This window comes from Homalodisca vitripennis, chromosome 2 (assembly GCF_021130785.1).
Source record: "Homalodisca vitripennis isolate AUS2020 chromosome 2, UT_GWSS_2.1, whole genome shotgun sequence".
NCBI classification, from domain to species: domain Eukaryota; kingdom Metazoa; phylum Arthropoda; class Insecta; order Hemiptera; family Cicadellidae; genus Homalodisca; species Homalodisca vitripennis.
The window spans coordinates 108,282,327-108,299,858 of record NC_060208.1 but is presented as its reverse complement, the minus strand read 5'-3'; the positions used below and the strand labels follow the sequence as shown (position 1 = coordinate 108,299,858).

Below are 17,532 nucleotides of genomic sequence, written 5' to 3'. Positions count from 1 at the left end.
ATAAATAAATTCATCATTTCAATTGGGAGTTTTCCCTCACTCCTGAACATGTCACAGGCACAAGTAACCCTTATTTTTAAAAAAGACAACCCTACACTCATGAATAACTACCAGCCTGTCTCGATTTTGCCTATTTTAAGCAAAACATTTGAAAAGTTCTTTTTAGTGAGAATGGTTCAATTTTTGAACAAACACAGTCAGCTCTCAAATGACCGATTTGGCTTCAGAAAGGGCACATCGACAATAGATGCAATTGTGGGTCTTGTCAATATGATTGTAGAGGGATTGGAAAGTCGAAACCACACTTTAAGTGTGTTCTCGATTTATCTAAAGCGTTCGATTGTGTTGACCATATTACACTGCTTGACAGACTGGAATCTCATGGCATTCGAGACGTGCCTCTCACATGGCTTAGTTCATTCCTAAGTCAAAGAACTCAAGTTGTCCAAATTTGTAATCATGTTCCCAATTATATGAAAATGAGTTATGGAGTCCCTCAAGGATACATTCTCAGTCCAATTCTTTTCCTGCTTTATGTCAATGACAAAATCATCACTGCCACACGGGAAAAATCGTGCAGTATGCTGATGATATGATTATTTGTTTCAATGAATCTTCGAAATCAGATTTTGAACAAAACGCATTTGTTGGAATTAAAAATAGTGTCCAACACTTCCATAGCCTCAATCTAAAGACAAATTATTCTAAATCTAACATATTGAATTTCACTCAGTAGACTTCAAGTATGGACCTAGCGTCATGTTAGCGGATAAAATACTAGAAGTCTATTCCTCGAAATTCTTTGGAATTTACCTTGAACAAGGTTTGACTTGGAATGTTCACGTCGATAATGTTTGCTCAAAATTAGCCTCAGGCATTTATAATCTGAGGTCTTTAGCCAAATACTGCCCTAGTCAAGTTTTGAAAACGGCGTATAATGGCTTGATTTATCCCCACCTCACTTAAGGTACAAGTGGGACTCAGAGTAGGCCTATGTCTAGTTTGTGTAACTCCGTCAAAGAACACTCTAAATTGTTAGACTTGAGTATAGATAAAAGTGGGACTCAGTGTAGGCTTGGGCCTGGCATGTGCAACTCTGTCGAAGAAAACTCTGAGTTGATAGTTGCACATCTTAATATTCAATCAATAAAAAATAAAGTAAATACTCTGGAAGTTTTTCTGAATGATGTCAAATGCGATGTACTGTGCATTAATGAACATTGGTGTACTCATGATGAGTTGCACACATACTCACCAGTAGGCTACATATTGGCTGCAAGCTACTGTAGAAATGTGTCCTATGGGGGTGTGGCTATATTTGTGAGAGACTATCTTCAAAGTTGTTGTGAGGTTGTGAACATTGACTCTTTGTGCGAACTGAAGCAGTTTGAGACAGCTGTGATCGCTTTCACTTCAATTAACTTATTAGTTGTGTCTGTCTACCGTACTCCGGATTCCTCTGTAGAAATTTTCACCGCAAAGATGTCCAAACTCTTTGACACTCTTGACAACATGGTAAAATATAGAAACTTTAAAATTTTAATCGCTACTGACATGAACCTAGATCCAAGAAACAATGACAGTCAAGTTAAAAATTTTTTAAACATGCTAAAGTCTTATGACTGTTTTTGTCTGAACTCTCAACCAACCCGTAACTCTTCCTGTTTGGATAACTTTATTTCCAACCTGCAGCCTACAACTTTTATCTGTGAAACAACACCCCCTCATCTCTCCGACCACAGTGGACTTCTTCTGAAAATGAGCTTCCCTGGCCTAACTAAGAAAAGTAAAGTGTTCCCATCAGTTGCAGACTGCACACCGAGAACTATAACTTACAGACTATTGAATGAAAATTGTATTAATAGGCTTAAATGTAGGTTAAGTCAGATTAACTGGTTAAATGTATTTTTACTGGCAAGTAAAGTTGACGAAGCTTTCCAGTCTTTTATGCAAATTTTAACTGACAATTTCAATGAATGTTGTCCTTTAAAAACAAAAACTATCAAACAGAATAGCAATGAAAGCCGTAACACGGTAAACAAAAATTGGTATACTCCTTACCTTGCTAAAGTTAGGCTACTCCTAGATATATGCTACGAAAGAAGTAAGTCTAATCCTAGCCTAGTGTGTATCCACAGAAATTTGAAGAAATATTACAGAGAGCAAATAGACAATGCAAAAAGAATGGCAAATGATAAGTATATAATGGAATCCAATAATCACTGTAAAGCTGCATGGGCGGTTATTAACTCTGTTACTGGCCGCTTAAACAAAAAAGGTCTAAACCATGATACACCTATTACAGCTGGTGAGTTTAATGACTTCTTTGTAAATATTAATGATATTGTAAATAGTGATAGTGTAAGCACTGCTTGTCCTATAGATGTATTGAAATCATCGGGTATTAAATCACCCAATTCACCCTCTTTCACTTGGTCTGAAGTGAGCATTGCTGACGTGTGTAATACTGTAAATAAGCTAAGCAAGCCTATTCTAAATCTGAGGACGTCTTTGGCCTCTCGAATTTTGTGCTAAAAAAATTATTGAAAACATATCCTGTCCATTAACGTATTTAATTAATTTTATTCTTAGCATAGGCATTTACCCTCAATGTCTAAAAGTTACTGTCACTGTTCCTATCCACAAGAAAGGAGATAGGTCAAATATAAGCAATTATCGTCCAATCGCCCTTGTGGCTGTTATATCTAAAATAATTGAAAGTATTATGAAAAAGCAAATTGTGAATTTTTTTGAGCATAACCATTTGTTTACACCTGCTCAGTACGGATTCAGGAATAACTTGACAACTGTTAAGGCAGTGGAAAATGTTGTATCTCATGTATTAGAAAGTTTTGAAAACAAGGAAGAAGCCTGTGCACTACTTTTAGACTTAAGTAAAGCATTCGATATGGTACCTCATAATGAACTCATAGAAAAGCTAAGTTACTATGGTGTTGAGCACAAGGAACTGTCTCTGTTCATTTCTTACCTGACTGATCGTTTGCAGTATGTGAGGGTGGGCGCAGACCTGTCTAGTCTTAAGCATGTTACTTGTGGAGTGCCTCAGGGCTCCGTCCTGGGCCCCTTCTTGTTTACTGTTTTTGTAAATGACTTGCCTGCCTTTGTGCCTAACAAAACCATACTCTATGCAGACGACACAACTCTGTTAACATCAGGTAAAGATCGTAACCTGAATAATGTAATTTTGAATTACATGAAAGAAAGATCCCACATATGGTTTCATGCAAACAAATTAAAGGTTAACCAAGAAAAAACAGAAAACATTGTATTTAGTTTAAGTAGTAGACCTAAAGGCTCTGAAAATAAATCTGTGAAACTTCTAGGAATTAATCTAGATTCTAGCCTTACTTGGGGTGTTCATACCAACTCACTCTGCTCTCGCCTTTCTAGAGTTATCTTTTGTTTAAAGAAACTCAAGTTATGTACAAGTCCTAGTATACTTATCAATGCCTACTTTTCACTTTTTCACTCTCACCTTTTGTATGGCACTATTCTTTGGGGCAACTCTGCTGGTGCAAAGGAAGTATTTAAATGTCAAAAAAAAGCTATTCGATGCCTTGTGAACATAAGTGAAACAGATTCTTGTAAACCTTTTTTTATAGAGCTAGGCATACTAACGCTGCCAAGTATTTACATTTTGCAAAGCCTGGTTTTCATTAAAGAAAATCTGACTTCGTTTAGCCTAAGAAACTCTGTACATTCTTATAATACCAGATCTGTAAACTTAATTGATGTGAAATATACTAGGCTGAGCAAATCCCAACATAGCTATATCTACATTAGTACAAAACTATTTAATAAGTTACCTCTCAACGCCAAAACAATGAGCACTAAGAACTTTAAGAATATGTTAATTAAGTGGCTAAAAGTGAAAGCCTTTTATTCAGTTGAGGAAGTTTATTTAAGTGATTTTAATAACATTGAATGTTGAATTTTAAACTAGTTTTAAGGAATTTTAATTAGTTGTAAATGTTGAATTTTAAACTGGTTTTAAGGAATTTTAATTAGTTATAAGAAATGTGACAATTGATGTGGCCTAACTCATACCAGCTCTGACATTGTTAATACTTTTAAGTGGGACAACAATAAAGATTCTTGATTTCTTGAGGTATTGTGGGGTGCCTGTGCAAGTAATCAATTTTCAAGAGTGTTCAAATTACAGAAGCAAGTGATCTGCACCATTGCAAAACTGAAGTTTAGAGAGTCATGTAGGTCAACTTTCAAAAGATTCCAACTATTAAATCTGCCTACCCACTAAATTTTGAAGATAACTTGTTTTGTATGTCTAAATGTGCCTTGACTATGAGCCGAGACATTCATTCATATGAGACTAGAGGCAGAGACAACTACTGAGCTGGGAGACAGGACGGTGGTTTATGAACGCTTGCCTTCACTGGCAGGGGTTTATTTTATTAACAGATTGCCTAATGCATTAAGAAAAGCCCCATGCTTAAGGCGTTAAAAAGCGTTTGAAACACTGTTTACTATGTGTTTTATAATATAAAAGAGTTTCCGTTGTATGACTGGGAGACCACACAATAACAAGACTGACTATCAAACGGAAGTGGGAAGTATTGGTGATGGATGAATGTGGAATGAGTGGTCAAATGTATATTTGAATGAGAGCTTGATGTGATATGTATGTCCAAATTTTAACATGTTTAGATGTTTGCTATACAAATATATTTTGTCTCCGCAATAAATAATTACCTATTGACTAAAATATGTGACAGTATCAGATTTCAGACACTGTACTAAGTGGAAGGTGAAATGGAGCTAAGTGAACATTCACGTTGTGCAATATAATTATCATAATATTCAACAAAAACCCATCAACACTTTAGAATTCACGAAAAATAAACTTTTGTAAACTGACATTTTTAGATATGATTGGCCATGGCTAGGCAAAAATTAAAAAAAAATTTTCTGTATTGCAAAACTGGAATTGTTTTAAGAAATAAACATCATCGAGAAATAATACTGGAAATTAACTAACAACACAATGTGACATCTACATTAGTCTGATGCATTACATCATAGAGTTATAAATTAAGAGAAGGAACACTTTTACAGTAAAAGATACGTCATTTAGATTTAGAAAAAAACTAAAGTTCTCTTATAGCATATGTTCTAAACATAACACAAACAAAAAATAGGAAGTTAATTAAATAAAGAATACAACATATAATCATATTACCTGCTCGAAACTCATTTATGACTTAATCGACTTTATAACATTGTACCTAGCAATTTTAAGATGAGCTAGAAGAAGAAGTATGATATAAAATAATTTAAAACATGATGTGTAACTTTTATAAACTCTGATTTATTTATAATTGTACATATTTACAAAATACACACAACAATAAATTAATTAATCTAATCCAAATCAACCAAAACAAATACTTTAACTAATGAGTAACATATATCTGACTAAACTAGTTTTGTTTAGTTTTCAAAATAAATTCACAGTATACATTATTATATTTTAAAAACAATATAACAACAGACAATAATTATAAAACAGACTAGAATTTAAGATGTACAATAATCACAAATTTATTTTACAAAACAGCAGAACTTTTACAATAGTATACTGCCCTTTACAAAGCATTCATATTTATTTGCACTATAAAAATGTAGTAATTTTCTGAAGCTATCATAAAATAGAATATCTACATCCATTAAAAAACTCAAAATTAAGCACAGTCATAATTATATTGATAGATAACCAAAATGTTAAAAATACAAGTAAAAAATAAATTGACACCTTTGCACTTAAATAGATGTTTATTTTGATATTCACACTAAATAATCTACTGACAACCAGAGAAAATTTATATTTCGTAGATAAGACTTTGTTTAAGAAAATGTAATAGCATTCTATAAAGAATTTATCAGAATCCCCACAACTAACTTCAAGGCCATATTCTAGAAATCAAAATAAAACCTTTTTTACTATAATATTTTCTTAAAAAATGCACAATGTTTTCAGCTTAAACCATAATAGAGTAAACAAACCGGTATTTAAAATAAAAACCACAGAAATCGGTCAAAAGAAACCAATTTAGGAAATTGTAGGGTTTCAGTTTGGAACAATTTTTTGTTGATATAAGCAAATGGTCTACAGGGCATGTTAACACTTTTAGTGAAACCTTTTATGTAAATTGTGACAATACAGAATTTGAATTGAAGCTAAATGGTTCCGCAGTGTTCTGCATATACAGGTGTGTGTTACTATTATGGGCTCTTTTTTATTTAGTGTGACTTAACTCTTGGCTAGTAAAGTCCAAAATTGGTGACTGTGATGAGTTCACACAACCTTGAGAAACACAGAATCGAATTACATCTAATGTTAACAATGTGCACTGAGTACATAGCTTGTTTACCTGTTTGTAAGATTGTATTGTTTTGCAACAGTTTTTATGTGCCTGCTAAATGTGAAGTTGACAGCAATGCCAAAGACGATGTGATAAGTAAATGAGAACACTGCTACTCTTCAACAATATGTTAGAAGACATAGAAGAGGGACAGAGTTAAAAGTCTTTAAAATTATTTAACTGAACAGGCATCAGCAAATTACTGCAGCTGTCATTATTTTATATAGGATAACAAGTGAGTACCAACTGTAATTATGGATGACTAGTATTGGTACATCACATTTTAAAACTCTGTGGATATTAAATATGTTAGAGTGCTAACCCCATGAATGCTCATGCCAACCTATGATATCTTGTAAATTTATCCAGTCTAGAGAAGTCAGAGAGTTTTTGATAACCTTACTGCATTTTTAAAATATCACGTAAAATTCATAATTTTGGCACACTTGACAATTAACATACTACTAATTAGAGATTTTTTTTCAAATCGTGTAGGTCTATAGTTCTGAAGGGGTGAGTTTCCAAAAATATTATACAAATAAAGTATATTTTGATTCCCAGATTTAAATGGCCAAATTTTTTGCTTGGATTCTGGTACATCCTGGTATACTACAATAATATATGACTCACCTTTCCATTGATTCAGAGATTTCATAAATTAGAATAAAACAAAATGAGACATCTAATTGTCTTTTATTAATAATTGAACTACACATTTTACTACTGAGCGAACATTTGCCACAGCCTGGAATATTTTACTTTTGATATCACAGCCAATGTGGTCAAACACTTACACATAATGTAAAACAATAATTAAATTATAAAGAGAACACGACAAATAAATTCTGTAAGTAAAGTAAACGAGTAAAAACAGAAATGAACCAATAAAATAGATCATTTAGAAAGCAAAAACACAATATTCATAACATATTCTTGAGACTGTAAACTACACGTTAAAACAACAGTTACTGACAAAAGTAAACGTCAATGATTCTGAAATAATCTAAATAAAACAATAATTATTATTGCTGAAAAAGGAACCATTTCACAGGGAAAATTAATGAATAAGTTATTAAGTTAGAGAAATAACATTTTTAACCCTTAAAGCGCCGTAAGCGCATATGCGCGCGAGGATCGACTTTGCTCTGAACGCCGTAAGCGCGTAGACGCGCAATTTACTTGTTTTTACTATTTTGCACTGTTAGTTCAGAGTTTGTCCGCTAGACTGTGAGGGTTGTATGTTACAGTAGTGTAGCGGGGCTGTGCCACATCACGTAACAATCTTTGTGTTTATCGATCGATGCTGAACCGGTTTTTGTTGAACAGCTGGCAGTTCGGTAGTATTGCTCAACGCCGCAAGCGCATTTATGCGTACGTCACTGCCTCGCCGGGCAGCTCTTGTGTTCTACTTCATATCCTGTTGAAGCAGTGCGAGTAGTTGATCGGTAAACTACTGTGTAGTTTATTTGTTATATGATCATCTTTTTATGAAAGTTATATATTTATAAACTTTTGAAGTAAACAGTTTCTTGAATGGCGATAAAAGTATTTTTTCCTCGTAGAAATATTTTTACTCCTTATATTTTATAATTATGTATTTTGGCTCTTGTTCCGAAATTTTACATTTATTTTTATTATTTATATTTAGGCTTGTTTTTACTGCAATAAGTGTTACAATCTTTTATTTACCTCTATAAACATCTGAAAACCATTTTGTAATTATAAAAATAACACCCATTAGATGGCTAAGAATTTGGAAAATATTTGGTTTTCAAATTTTTGGCATGAAAATTAAATTTTTTATAATAACTTTGTATTAAATATGTAATATACTTATTTTCTAGTTCTATTCTAGTACATATAAGGACGCAATGTCATCATTTACATACATGATAAAAAAAAGGAAACAGTAAGCATTGGGTAAAATTTATAAAGGAGCTGGAACGCTACATAGTAAATCATGTGTATTTAGGGCAATAAATATGATAAAAGATATTTTTTTGCAGTTTCTGTTTTATTTTGTTACCTAAAAAAAGAAATTAAAATTAGCGTTGAGAAAATCTAATTTTAATTTTTTTACAATAAATGAGCGCTAATCCAGAGTTTAGTTGAAAACTGTTTGGCGCTTTAAGGGTTAATTACACATTATAAAACTAAAATGTAAAAAAATCCTCATACATGAGAGAATGTGTTTCAAAAAAATGTAATAACAAATCAGTATTTCGCTACACAAGAGTTCAAATGTTGTATCATTTGAAATTTATCATTGTATTGAAAATTTACATAGGAATGGTCAGTTGAACAATTGTCTATTTTCGACCAATTTGTTTAACACTTTTAAGGAAACTTGAAATGTCATCGAACAATGATGAAATGATGATTTAGCAATAGTTTTGAAATATTACAATAATTAGTTAGGCTAGTCTTATTTAGAAGATGTTGTCATAGTTCGTCCTTAGGTAATCTCTGCTCGGAAACTGAATCTGGGATAAACTGTGCCACAAACTCTGATATTCTAGCAGAGTCCAAGCTGAGAGCAAACTGTAACTGCTTCAGATGCTGTAGCCTTGTTAGTACTTGACGCTGAGCTACAACACAAGTACACTTTGTTTACTATTTAATGGGCAAACTATGCCACAAACTCACAAAACTTGATATTTTGGTCGACTTTAAACTCAAAGCAAACTTCTACGATTTAATCACTTGGTATCCATATTAAACAATATAGATCAACTGACAAGTCACAAATAGGCTACAGAAATTGAGTAATCTATAAAATCAAGTATATTGAAAATTGATCAGTACAGAAATTATTTCTGTACTTTAACAATGATTTTGGCTATTTGAGTTCTAAGTCTCCCTTTATAAACATAACCATTGGCCTTCAATACACCTTGAACACTCATAATCACATCCTTTTACATTTTTAATATCACTTAACCTGTACCATCTCTACGAATATATTGTGTTCATCTCCTGCTTGGGCAGCACTATAGTAAAGTACTGTCCATACCACTAACTGGAGTTTCATAATGAGACCTTCTGAAATGGTTTGGAAATAACCAATCCAACATGGCTGACTGCATACAGCCACACTGAAGTGAATTCCAAGAAAAGTGTGCATTTGAGTGGTAATAATCCAACAAAATATTATTTACTCGCGCACAATAATTACCTTGGATCACATGTAAGTTAATAAGCTAGTATTCCTTCATGGATACTTCATAACTTTATCAAGAAACTAAAGTTTAATATTGAACAACAAATCAAGTAAACTGCCAAGAGTAAGTTTTTAAACATTCAATAATATAACTTCACACAACTGTAATAATCACTCTAAATATTTTCATACTCAGCAAGATTATCTCAAGAAAAAAGTAAAGCTTTTTAACGAATCAAGATTTTAATACAAGTAACTGTTTCTGACATAATTCAGTGACGTCACTAAGATAGCCAACTCAAAAGCATAAGTGACGTATTACTCCAACTCATATATCAGCTGTACAGTATGCAGACAGCCCAGAGTGAGTATACAAGGAACCACCAGAGAGTGCAGTTGGCGGCGACCAATAGAAGGGACTGGGCTGCGCGACGTTGCCACACAACTGCCGCTGCCGCCCGGCACGGCTGGCGCATTGTGGCTGATAAACCGCTGCGCTGTCACAACTAACATTGATACTGAACATTTAAAACTTATCAGTATAATTGAAAAACAATATTTAAAATGCGTTGACAGTTTGTTATATTATATTTAAATTACTTGTATAGTTTATTAATGTTATTACAAACTAACTATCGATTAAAACAAACAAATCGTCCCGTCAGTTAGTCAGAGTAAAGTACTTGCTTATTTCCATACGATACAACAATCTTTTCAGTGATTTTAAACGATTACTAAACACACACAAAATTTAATATACATGTTGCTTATATTAGACACTGCGTGACGTGTTGCTTGATTAAAAATAATTAAAAAAATATGACAATATAATCAATTTTAAAATTATCGAACAATTATATTTTTAAATTACGAAATAATAAAATTTTCCACTAAATAACTTTTAGGGCCTACTATTTTAAAATGAAATACGTTAAAAAGCATGATTGACTTAATAATATTCCTACCTTTGCACTTGCATTTTATTTATTCGCTCTCAGGCGGCAATATCGTAGCCAAAACCTCGGAGTCTTCTTCATTTTCACTTTCTGCCTCACTGCTACTCGTGTCAGAATTGTCTGCTAAGTTTATACTTATTTTGCTCTACAACACTTGTGCGGATACATTCCTTTTCAAAATCAGCTTGCTGCAAGGCTTCTGCGTGCTGAACTCTTGATTGCCAGTCTTCTTTAGTCACTTTGTCCAGAGCATCATGAACAAGTTTCTCAACGTCGGTTATTTTAAATGTCTTATTATTATTCTTGGAAACAGTATGACTCATCCGTCTGGTATTACCACCACTGCTAGCTGGTGCGGCTTTTGTTTACAGGTATTTCACCCGTTTCCTCCACATTTTCACTCGTCTGACATCATCTATTATGTATTGTGTTCAAATTTCATTGGATGTTATATAAAACCGTTACTTTAGAATTTTATAAGAAAGTGCATTCATATTATAAACATACTTGTGCTGTATGATTTTTCAACTATGGCCAGTTTAAATATTTAAATCAACCACGTGTGAAAACAATTTTACATAACACAGATTCAAGACTATTAATAGCCAGGTAGGAAAAATGCTTTCTAATGGTTATAAATTTATGAGAACCGAAGTGCGTAACAAAACCGTTGCGGCAACAATTCCCACCGTTATGTACTGAATAAGTATACTTATGGAAAAGAACATATATTTCAGATGTATTTGATAACTTTCTTACCAAATTGAAAATCCATTTAACATAACATGATTATACTATGCAAACATGTATTGCCTTATTATGTATCAGTGATAATGGCATTATCTAACTGTTAAATACGGGAAATTAACGTTTTTGCGGTATTGTTATGTTTTCTTTTTAATTTATATTTCGGCTAAAGATTTTAATCCTACGATCTTCGTATATGAGTAATATAATACAATAATTTATTTCAATCCATTTAACTCAACATGGAAATAAGCTACAGAGATGTACTTTTTTTAAAATGACCGTAAAATTACATGTTGTAATACGTAGTTAATTAATTCAAGACAGCTCTAACATTTCTTTCGAGCGTAACGGTTAAGTATTTTAAGAACGCTGGACTCGCTCGGATTGTGGTTACAGCGGGGAACAAGTTTGGCAACGTCGCTCAGTTCTCGTTGGCCGCTCGAAGGTCACGGGCAAAATAGGCTCCTCCCTCAACTGCACTCTCTTGTGGTTTTTTGTATAGGTCACAGGTGGGAGCAGTGAACCAACACCTGCTGACAGTGCAACCTCAGCACCTAACCACGCACAACTGCTCAGCCTCAATCACCTTAGCTTCTCTGATAGAAACTTATATTTTACTCGCAAAATTATACTAATTTTAATTCACACTGGAACCTGAAGTTTATTGACATAAAGAAACAGCCAAACTTTCAAAAAACTGATTCAATTTTTACAGTGGAACCTGTAGATTTTTGACATAAAGAAACAGCCAAACTTTAAAAAAACTGATTCAATTTTACATTGGAACCTGAAGATTTTTGACATAAAGAAACAGCCAAACTTTTAAAAACTGATTCAATTTTACATTGGAACAATGACCTCCAAATACCCATGTGGTGCTTGTAGTATTGGAGTAAAGTACTCTGCTATTAAATGTACAGGCCCATGTCACCTGTGGTGCCATGCAGGGTGTGTAAATATTACAGACAAGTGCCTCAAGAAATTGTCAAAGGTTGAGATTAACACATGGACCTGCAGAAACTGCTCTGACCTACCAAAATTACCCACAATATCTGTCTTTCAAGACAAGGCTAACCAGTCACTTGACCTAGCACCTATAACCTCATCCGGTCCACAAAACAAAACATCCAATAACTCAATTACAGCCCTGGAAAACAGTCTTATTGAAAATGACCTTTTACAAAACTCAGTGAGGAGGATAAGCTGACAATGGCTGCTACAATAGGTTCAGCATTACTGGAAGAAAACCGACAATTAAAGGAACAAATATATATTTTAGAAAGCAAGTTGACTATTGTAATGGAGAAATATTCCAAAAGGTCTAATCATGACCAGCAGTGTGGGTGCCTTATGGTGTTGCTCCTGTTCTATTAGTAATGAAAAACATATGAGCTAGTTATATATAGGTTATAAATAGGTAACAAAAAATATTCTAGAATCATAAATTCCTCCATTTAGCTTTAAGAAAACTACCCGGCCAGAGTATTACATGTGACTTTAATATTGCGATAAGTGTACATACAATGTACCTGTCACTGTTAGAATGATTCTATAAATTGACTTTCTGACACTTCACAGACATTTCTAATGAATAAAATAGTCAGTATGAAAATCCTTTTTTACCTGCTCTCCTCTGCCTGGAAGGCTGGAGTCGCAAGGAAATGCTTCTGTAACGTCTGAGATGATCTGAAATCGCTTCCAATACTTCCATTCGTATGTCGACCAGACATTCTTTCCGTCTTGTGGAAAACTGAAACAATCACTCACAAGGTTACTAATGGATTACACAGTGAAATTTTATGAAGATTCAATTTTCTTTTTGTATGCAATATACTTTGTCAGAAACTACAAATACTGTCAGAACACATCGCAACATGTATAATCTTTACAACAAAGCTAAACATGCTTGTGCTACGCATGTAATAGCACCTGATCTTACAAAGACTAATTTAGCATCCAAATCACTGAATTGTGTTTTTCAATATTTATAGAGGTAACTTTGAAAATTCCAAACGTTGTGATGTAGCTTATTGTATGAGGATCAATCTGAAAGTTTTAAGACACGTGAAGAGTTTTTGTATTATACTTACCAAACTTCTTTTTTTTAAATCTCCAGGGAACGAGACGATTACCTCTATACATAGTCTTAAAAGAATCTTTGCATCTCCTTTACTTTAGGGAAGAAGACAATGTTCAAGTGGCTAGTGGAATGAACTGTTTATAGTCTAGAAAGTTTCAACACCATCCATGACTAAATAGATGTTTCTGTGAATGTTTTAACTTTTAATTATAAACAATGTATTGACAATAACTCTATTCTTGATGAACATTAAAGTTATGAATATTGTCTATAGTAAATGTTAGATAGTAGTTTTGTCTTTGATATCTTCATTACAGTATTGACAAAGCACTGAAAACTTAACATTTGTTTAAATGCATAGTTAAAAGTACTAACAAAAATTTTACTATCACTTTTAATTTTCTTATCTGGATGTTTATTTACTCTGTGCTCAACAGCAGTTACAGAAAAGGTTGAAATAAGAAGTCTTGTTACTATCAAGCTCTATGCTTTCAAGACTACAAATATAACAAATTAAGAATGGTGTCTACGTTAATTAAACATACAATTGTGCTATAATAAAACAATGTTTACACAGAACAGTTGATTACATTTAGCAGGTTCTTTCAATTAATAACATTTGTTTGCTGTAATGTATTTCTTTAGGGATTTTTCGCAACTTTAGAAACCAGTGAAGCATAGCCCGGAGGTTTGACATAATAAGAAAAGGCCTATATTTTAACCAGGGACCATAGGAATGTCCATGTAAAATTTCAGTAGAACCTGTCCAGCAGTTTTACGTGTTTGAGTAATACACAATCAAAAATATACAGACACTATTTAACTTTTATACTACAGTATATATTTTTTCCAACAATAAAATTAATTTTTGAGATTAAAAAATTATCCTTGCCACTTTTTGATGTATTATTAAAAAAGAAATATGAAATTCACAGAAAACCCACTTATAATATCAGATGCATACCGTACAATTCTAACCATCCGCCTTGTCCTTAAATGTCATTTCAACATACTTCCATTGTCACGAAATTGGTTAAACCATCTGCGAATTTTGAGCTTCATACATAACTAAAAACTGATGCTGCATAATACTTCAAATTGATTTCAATTCTGCATACCACAGAACACATTGTGTCTACTATTGCGCCATAAGCATCTGACTTGTGACTGGCACCAGACGTGTCAGTCACAATAGCGGACTGCCACCACACAGCTGTTCTACTCATGCCAAGGTCAACGTTTTCTCCTATGCTAAATGAAAACAAAATTTAGTTATTTTAACTTCAATTTGTTTTTAAAATCGTTTATCTTGAATAGTTTTTAAGTAACCACCATTCAAAATCTCTGGATTCTATTTTGGAGACTCTGTATATGTATACAATTTTTATTAATTACAAAAACAATTGAATCGCAAAAAGTATTTGCCCCGCCAGGACTTGAATCCGGGACTCTCACTTTCTGGGCGAGCATGTTACCAGTACACCATAAAGCCCTTACTTTTTACGAGTAAATTTATTTTGTATTTTACCATTTCTTGTCACATGTGTTTAAATAAGCAAACTAACATATGGTCGGAAGGCCAAATAAAAGAAAAATAACATGCATGCCCGGCAAGTGAGAGACCCGAGTTCGAATTCCGGTAGAGCAAGTACTTTTTGCGATTCAATGTTTATTAAAAATATTAAACCAAGCTATTATCACTTATATAAATATATCTTTATATATAATTTATATTTTTTGTGTGCGTGTGTATGTCACTGAACTCTTCCTAACGACTGGACCGTTTTTTACTAAATGTTTTGTGAGTGTTTAATGGGATTTGAGAATGGTTTAGATTCACAATTTGGTCCACTGGAAAATGTTTTTTTAATTAATCTTTAATTTCTAAGTAGTTGTTGATTTTGGAATGTTTCACATTAGATCTGGGAGACAGCGCTACGACATGTAATACAAATTCAACTGGTACTTAACAGCTGTTAATACTATCAGCTGAAGTTCATTAAAGAGACATTTGTTTACATTTAAAATTTAGAAAAATTAGTATTGTAAAGTGCTTGATAAGTAGTGTAATGAAGATTACATAGACAAAGTTATTGCCTAATTTTAAATTTAGATTACACCAATGATCAATAAACTATCTAATGCAATGAAAATACTATTAAACACTGTTAAAAAAACCATCTCATAGTACAAAGCCGTAAATGTTTGCACATAAGGTAATCGAATTTGGTTAGAACGAAGGTAAATGAAAAGAGCTGAAAAAAGAAGTTTTATGATTGAAATTGGTTTTCGTTCATACATTTTCTTGATCGGAGCTCTACAATAATACTGGAAATATCTTAGACAGAAAATTAATTTTAACAGACAGAATTTGATTCTTTATAACCTAATTATTTTATCGAGATTCATCCATATAAATTAATTGTAATGAATAACTTATCAACAACTAGCAAAAGCTTCGAAAGATAGAGGCAGGAAATATGATACACACCTTCATAATGCGGCCAAAAGGCTCAGTAAGGGATGAATATTAATAACCCCAGGAGTGTTTAGAATACGATAGAAAAAGAATACATGAATATAGTGTACTGTTTTTCAACAGGAAATTACGTGTGAAGCCGTGGTTATCCGCTATATTTATATATATATATATATATATATATATATATATATATATATATATATATACATTAAATTGTATAAATGGCAATAGTCTTATTTAATTTCAATAAACATTGAATCACAAAAAGTACTTGCTCCGCCGAGAGTCGAACCCGGATCTCTCACATGTCAGGTGAATGTGCTACCCGGCGGAGCAAGTACTTTTTGTGATTCAATGTTTATTGAAATTAAATAAGGCTATTGCCATTTATACAATTTAATGTAAATAAAAGTCGTTTGACAGGTATTTGGTCTTCCGATCATATGTTAGTTTGCTTATTTAAACGCATATATGACAGATACAGCCAAATACAAAATAATTGAATCGGAAAAAGTAAGCGCTCTGTGGTGTAATGGTAGCACATTCACCCGGCAAGTGAGATATCCGGGTTCGACTCCCGGCAGAGCAAGTACTTTTTGTGATTCAATATATATATATATTAAAAAATAAATACATATACATTATGAGTGGTAGCGCACTCACTTGGCAAGTGAGAGTCCGGGTTCGATTCCCGGCGGAGCAAGTACTTTTTTTTCAATATTAATTATTGAAATTATATATATATTTAATTATTAATTATACTTTTACTGATACACATATTTTATTGTTCTTTAACACATTACCTGCCACGCTGAATTTGGGTGGTTTTCTGTGATTGCCAAATTTTTAAACTGTTTTAATCTAATAGATTGTATTCATTTAGTGATTATTACATATCACTGACACCTAATATACCCTAATAACGTATTTATATATTCAAATAAAAAAAGTCAGATATGGCCGGCCAATTTTATTTTGTTTTTATTTTCTACTGAAAATGTTCCTGCCGGTCAGATATGGTCGGCAGGGTTAGACTGTCGAACTGACGGCCACCCCACTACTCTGACTAACGTTCCCACCAATTTGACGTGTTTTCTGTTTACTTTTCTGCTACTGATCATTACACAGGCAACATCATTGCAGGTTAAGTGACACGTTGACATAATGAGTGATCCATTAGATAATAATTGCATCAATTTATATTTGGACATACCAATGTCTAGTGAACCAGATGAACATCTTATGAACAGGAGTGACAGTGAAGGGGATTTAGGTGATAAAAGTGTGAGTATATGGACGACACGGACGAAGATCCGGATTTTCTTCCTAGTGACAGTGCACGTGAAAGCAGTGGTGATGAGTACAGTGTGCGGATGAAGATGAGTGCGGCAGAAAGCACAGATATAAATGAAGTAGGTGAGTGAGAAGAAGGAAATGGTGAAGTAATTCAATGGACAGTTTATAAAGGTAGGCAAAAAATATTTCCTTTCAATTTAGTGCCCAAGTATATCATGCCTAACATTCAGAATCCAGAGGATTATTATAAAATATTCCTAAATGCAGACAGACATATTGCAATTGATGGTTGATGAGACCAACAGGAATGCTGCAAACGTATATCTGAATTACGTTTGAATCGTAGTAGCAGGTTGAGAAAATGGCAACCAACAAATTCAGAGGAAATAACCAAGTTCATTAGTATT

The 17,532-nt window shown here is 33.1% G+C and overlaps 1 protein-coding gene across 1 annotated transcript in view; it reads right to left on the bottom strand.

Moving 5' to 3' along the window:
• Positions 1-8,541: 8,541 nt before the first annotated feature.
• The window catches only part of LOC124354548 (thioredoxin domain-containing protein 11), a 57,071-nt gene continuing 48,080 nt past the window's right edge, over positions 8,542-17,532 (bottom strand). The window contains exons 12-13 of the mRNA XM_046805089.1: positions 12,891-13,017; positions 8,542-8,989 (exon numbers count right to left, since the gene is read on the bottom strand). Coding sequence (XP_046661045.1) covers positions 8,844-8,989; positions 12,891-13,017 — 273 coding nt within the window. The 3' untranslated portion in view covers positions 8,542-8,843. The remainder of the gene's footprint in view (positions 8,990-12,890; positions 13,018-17,532) is intronic.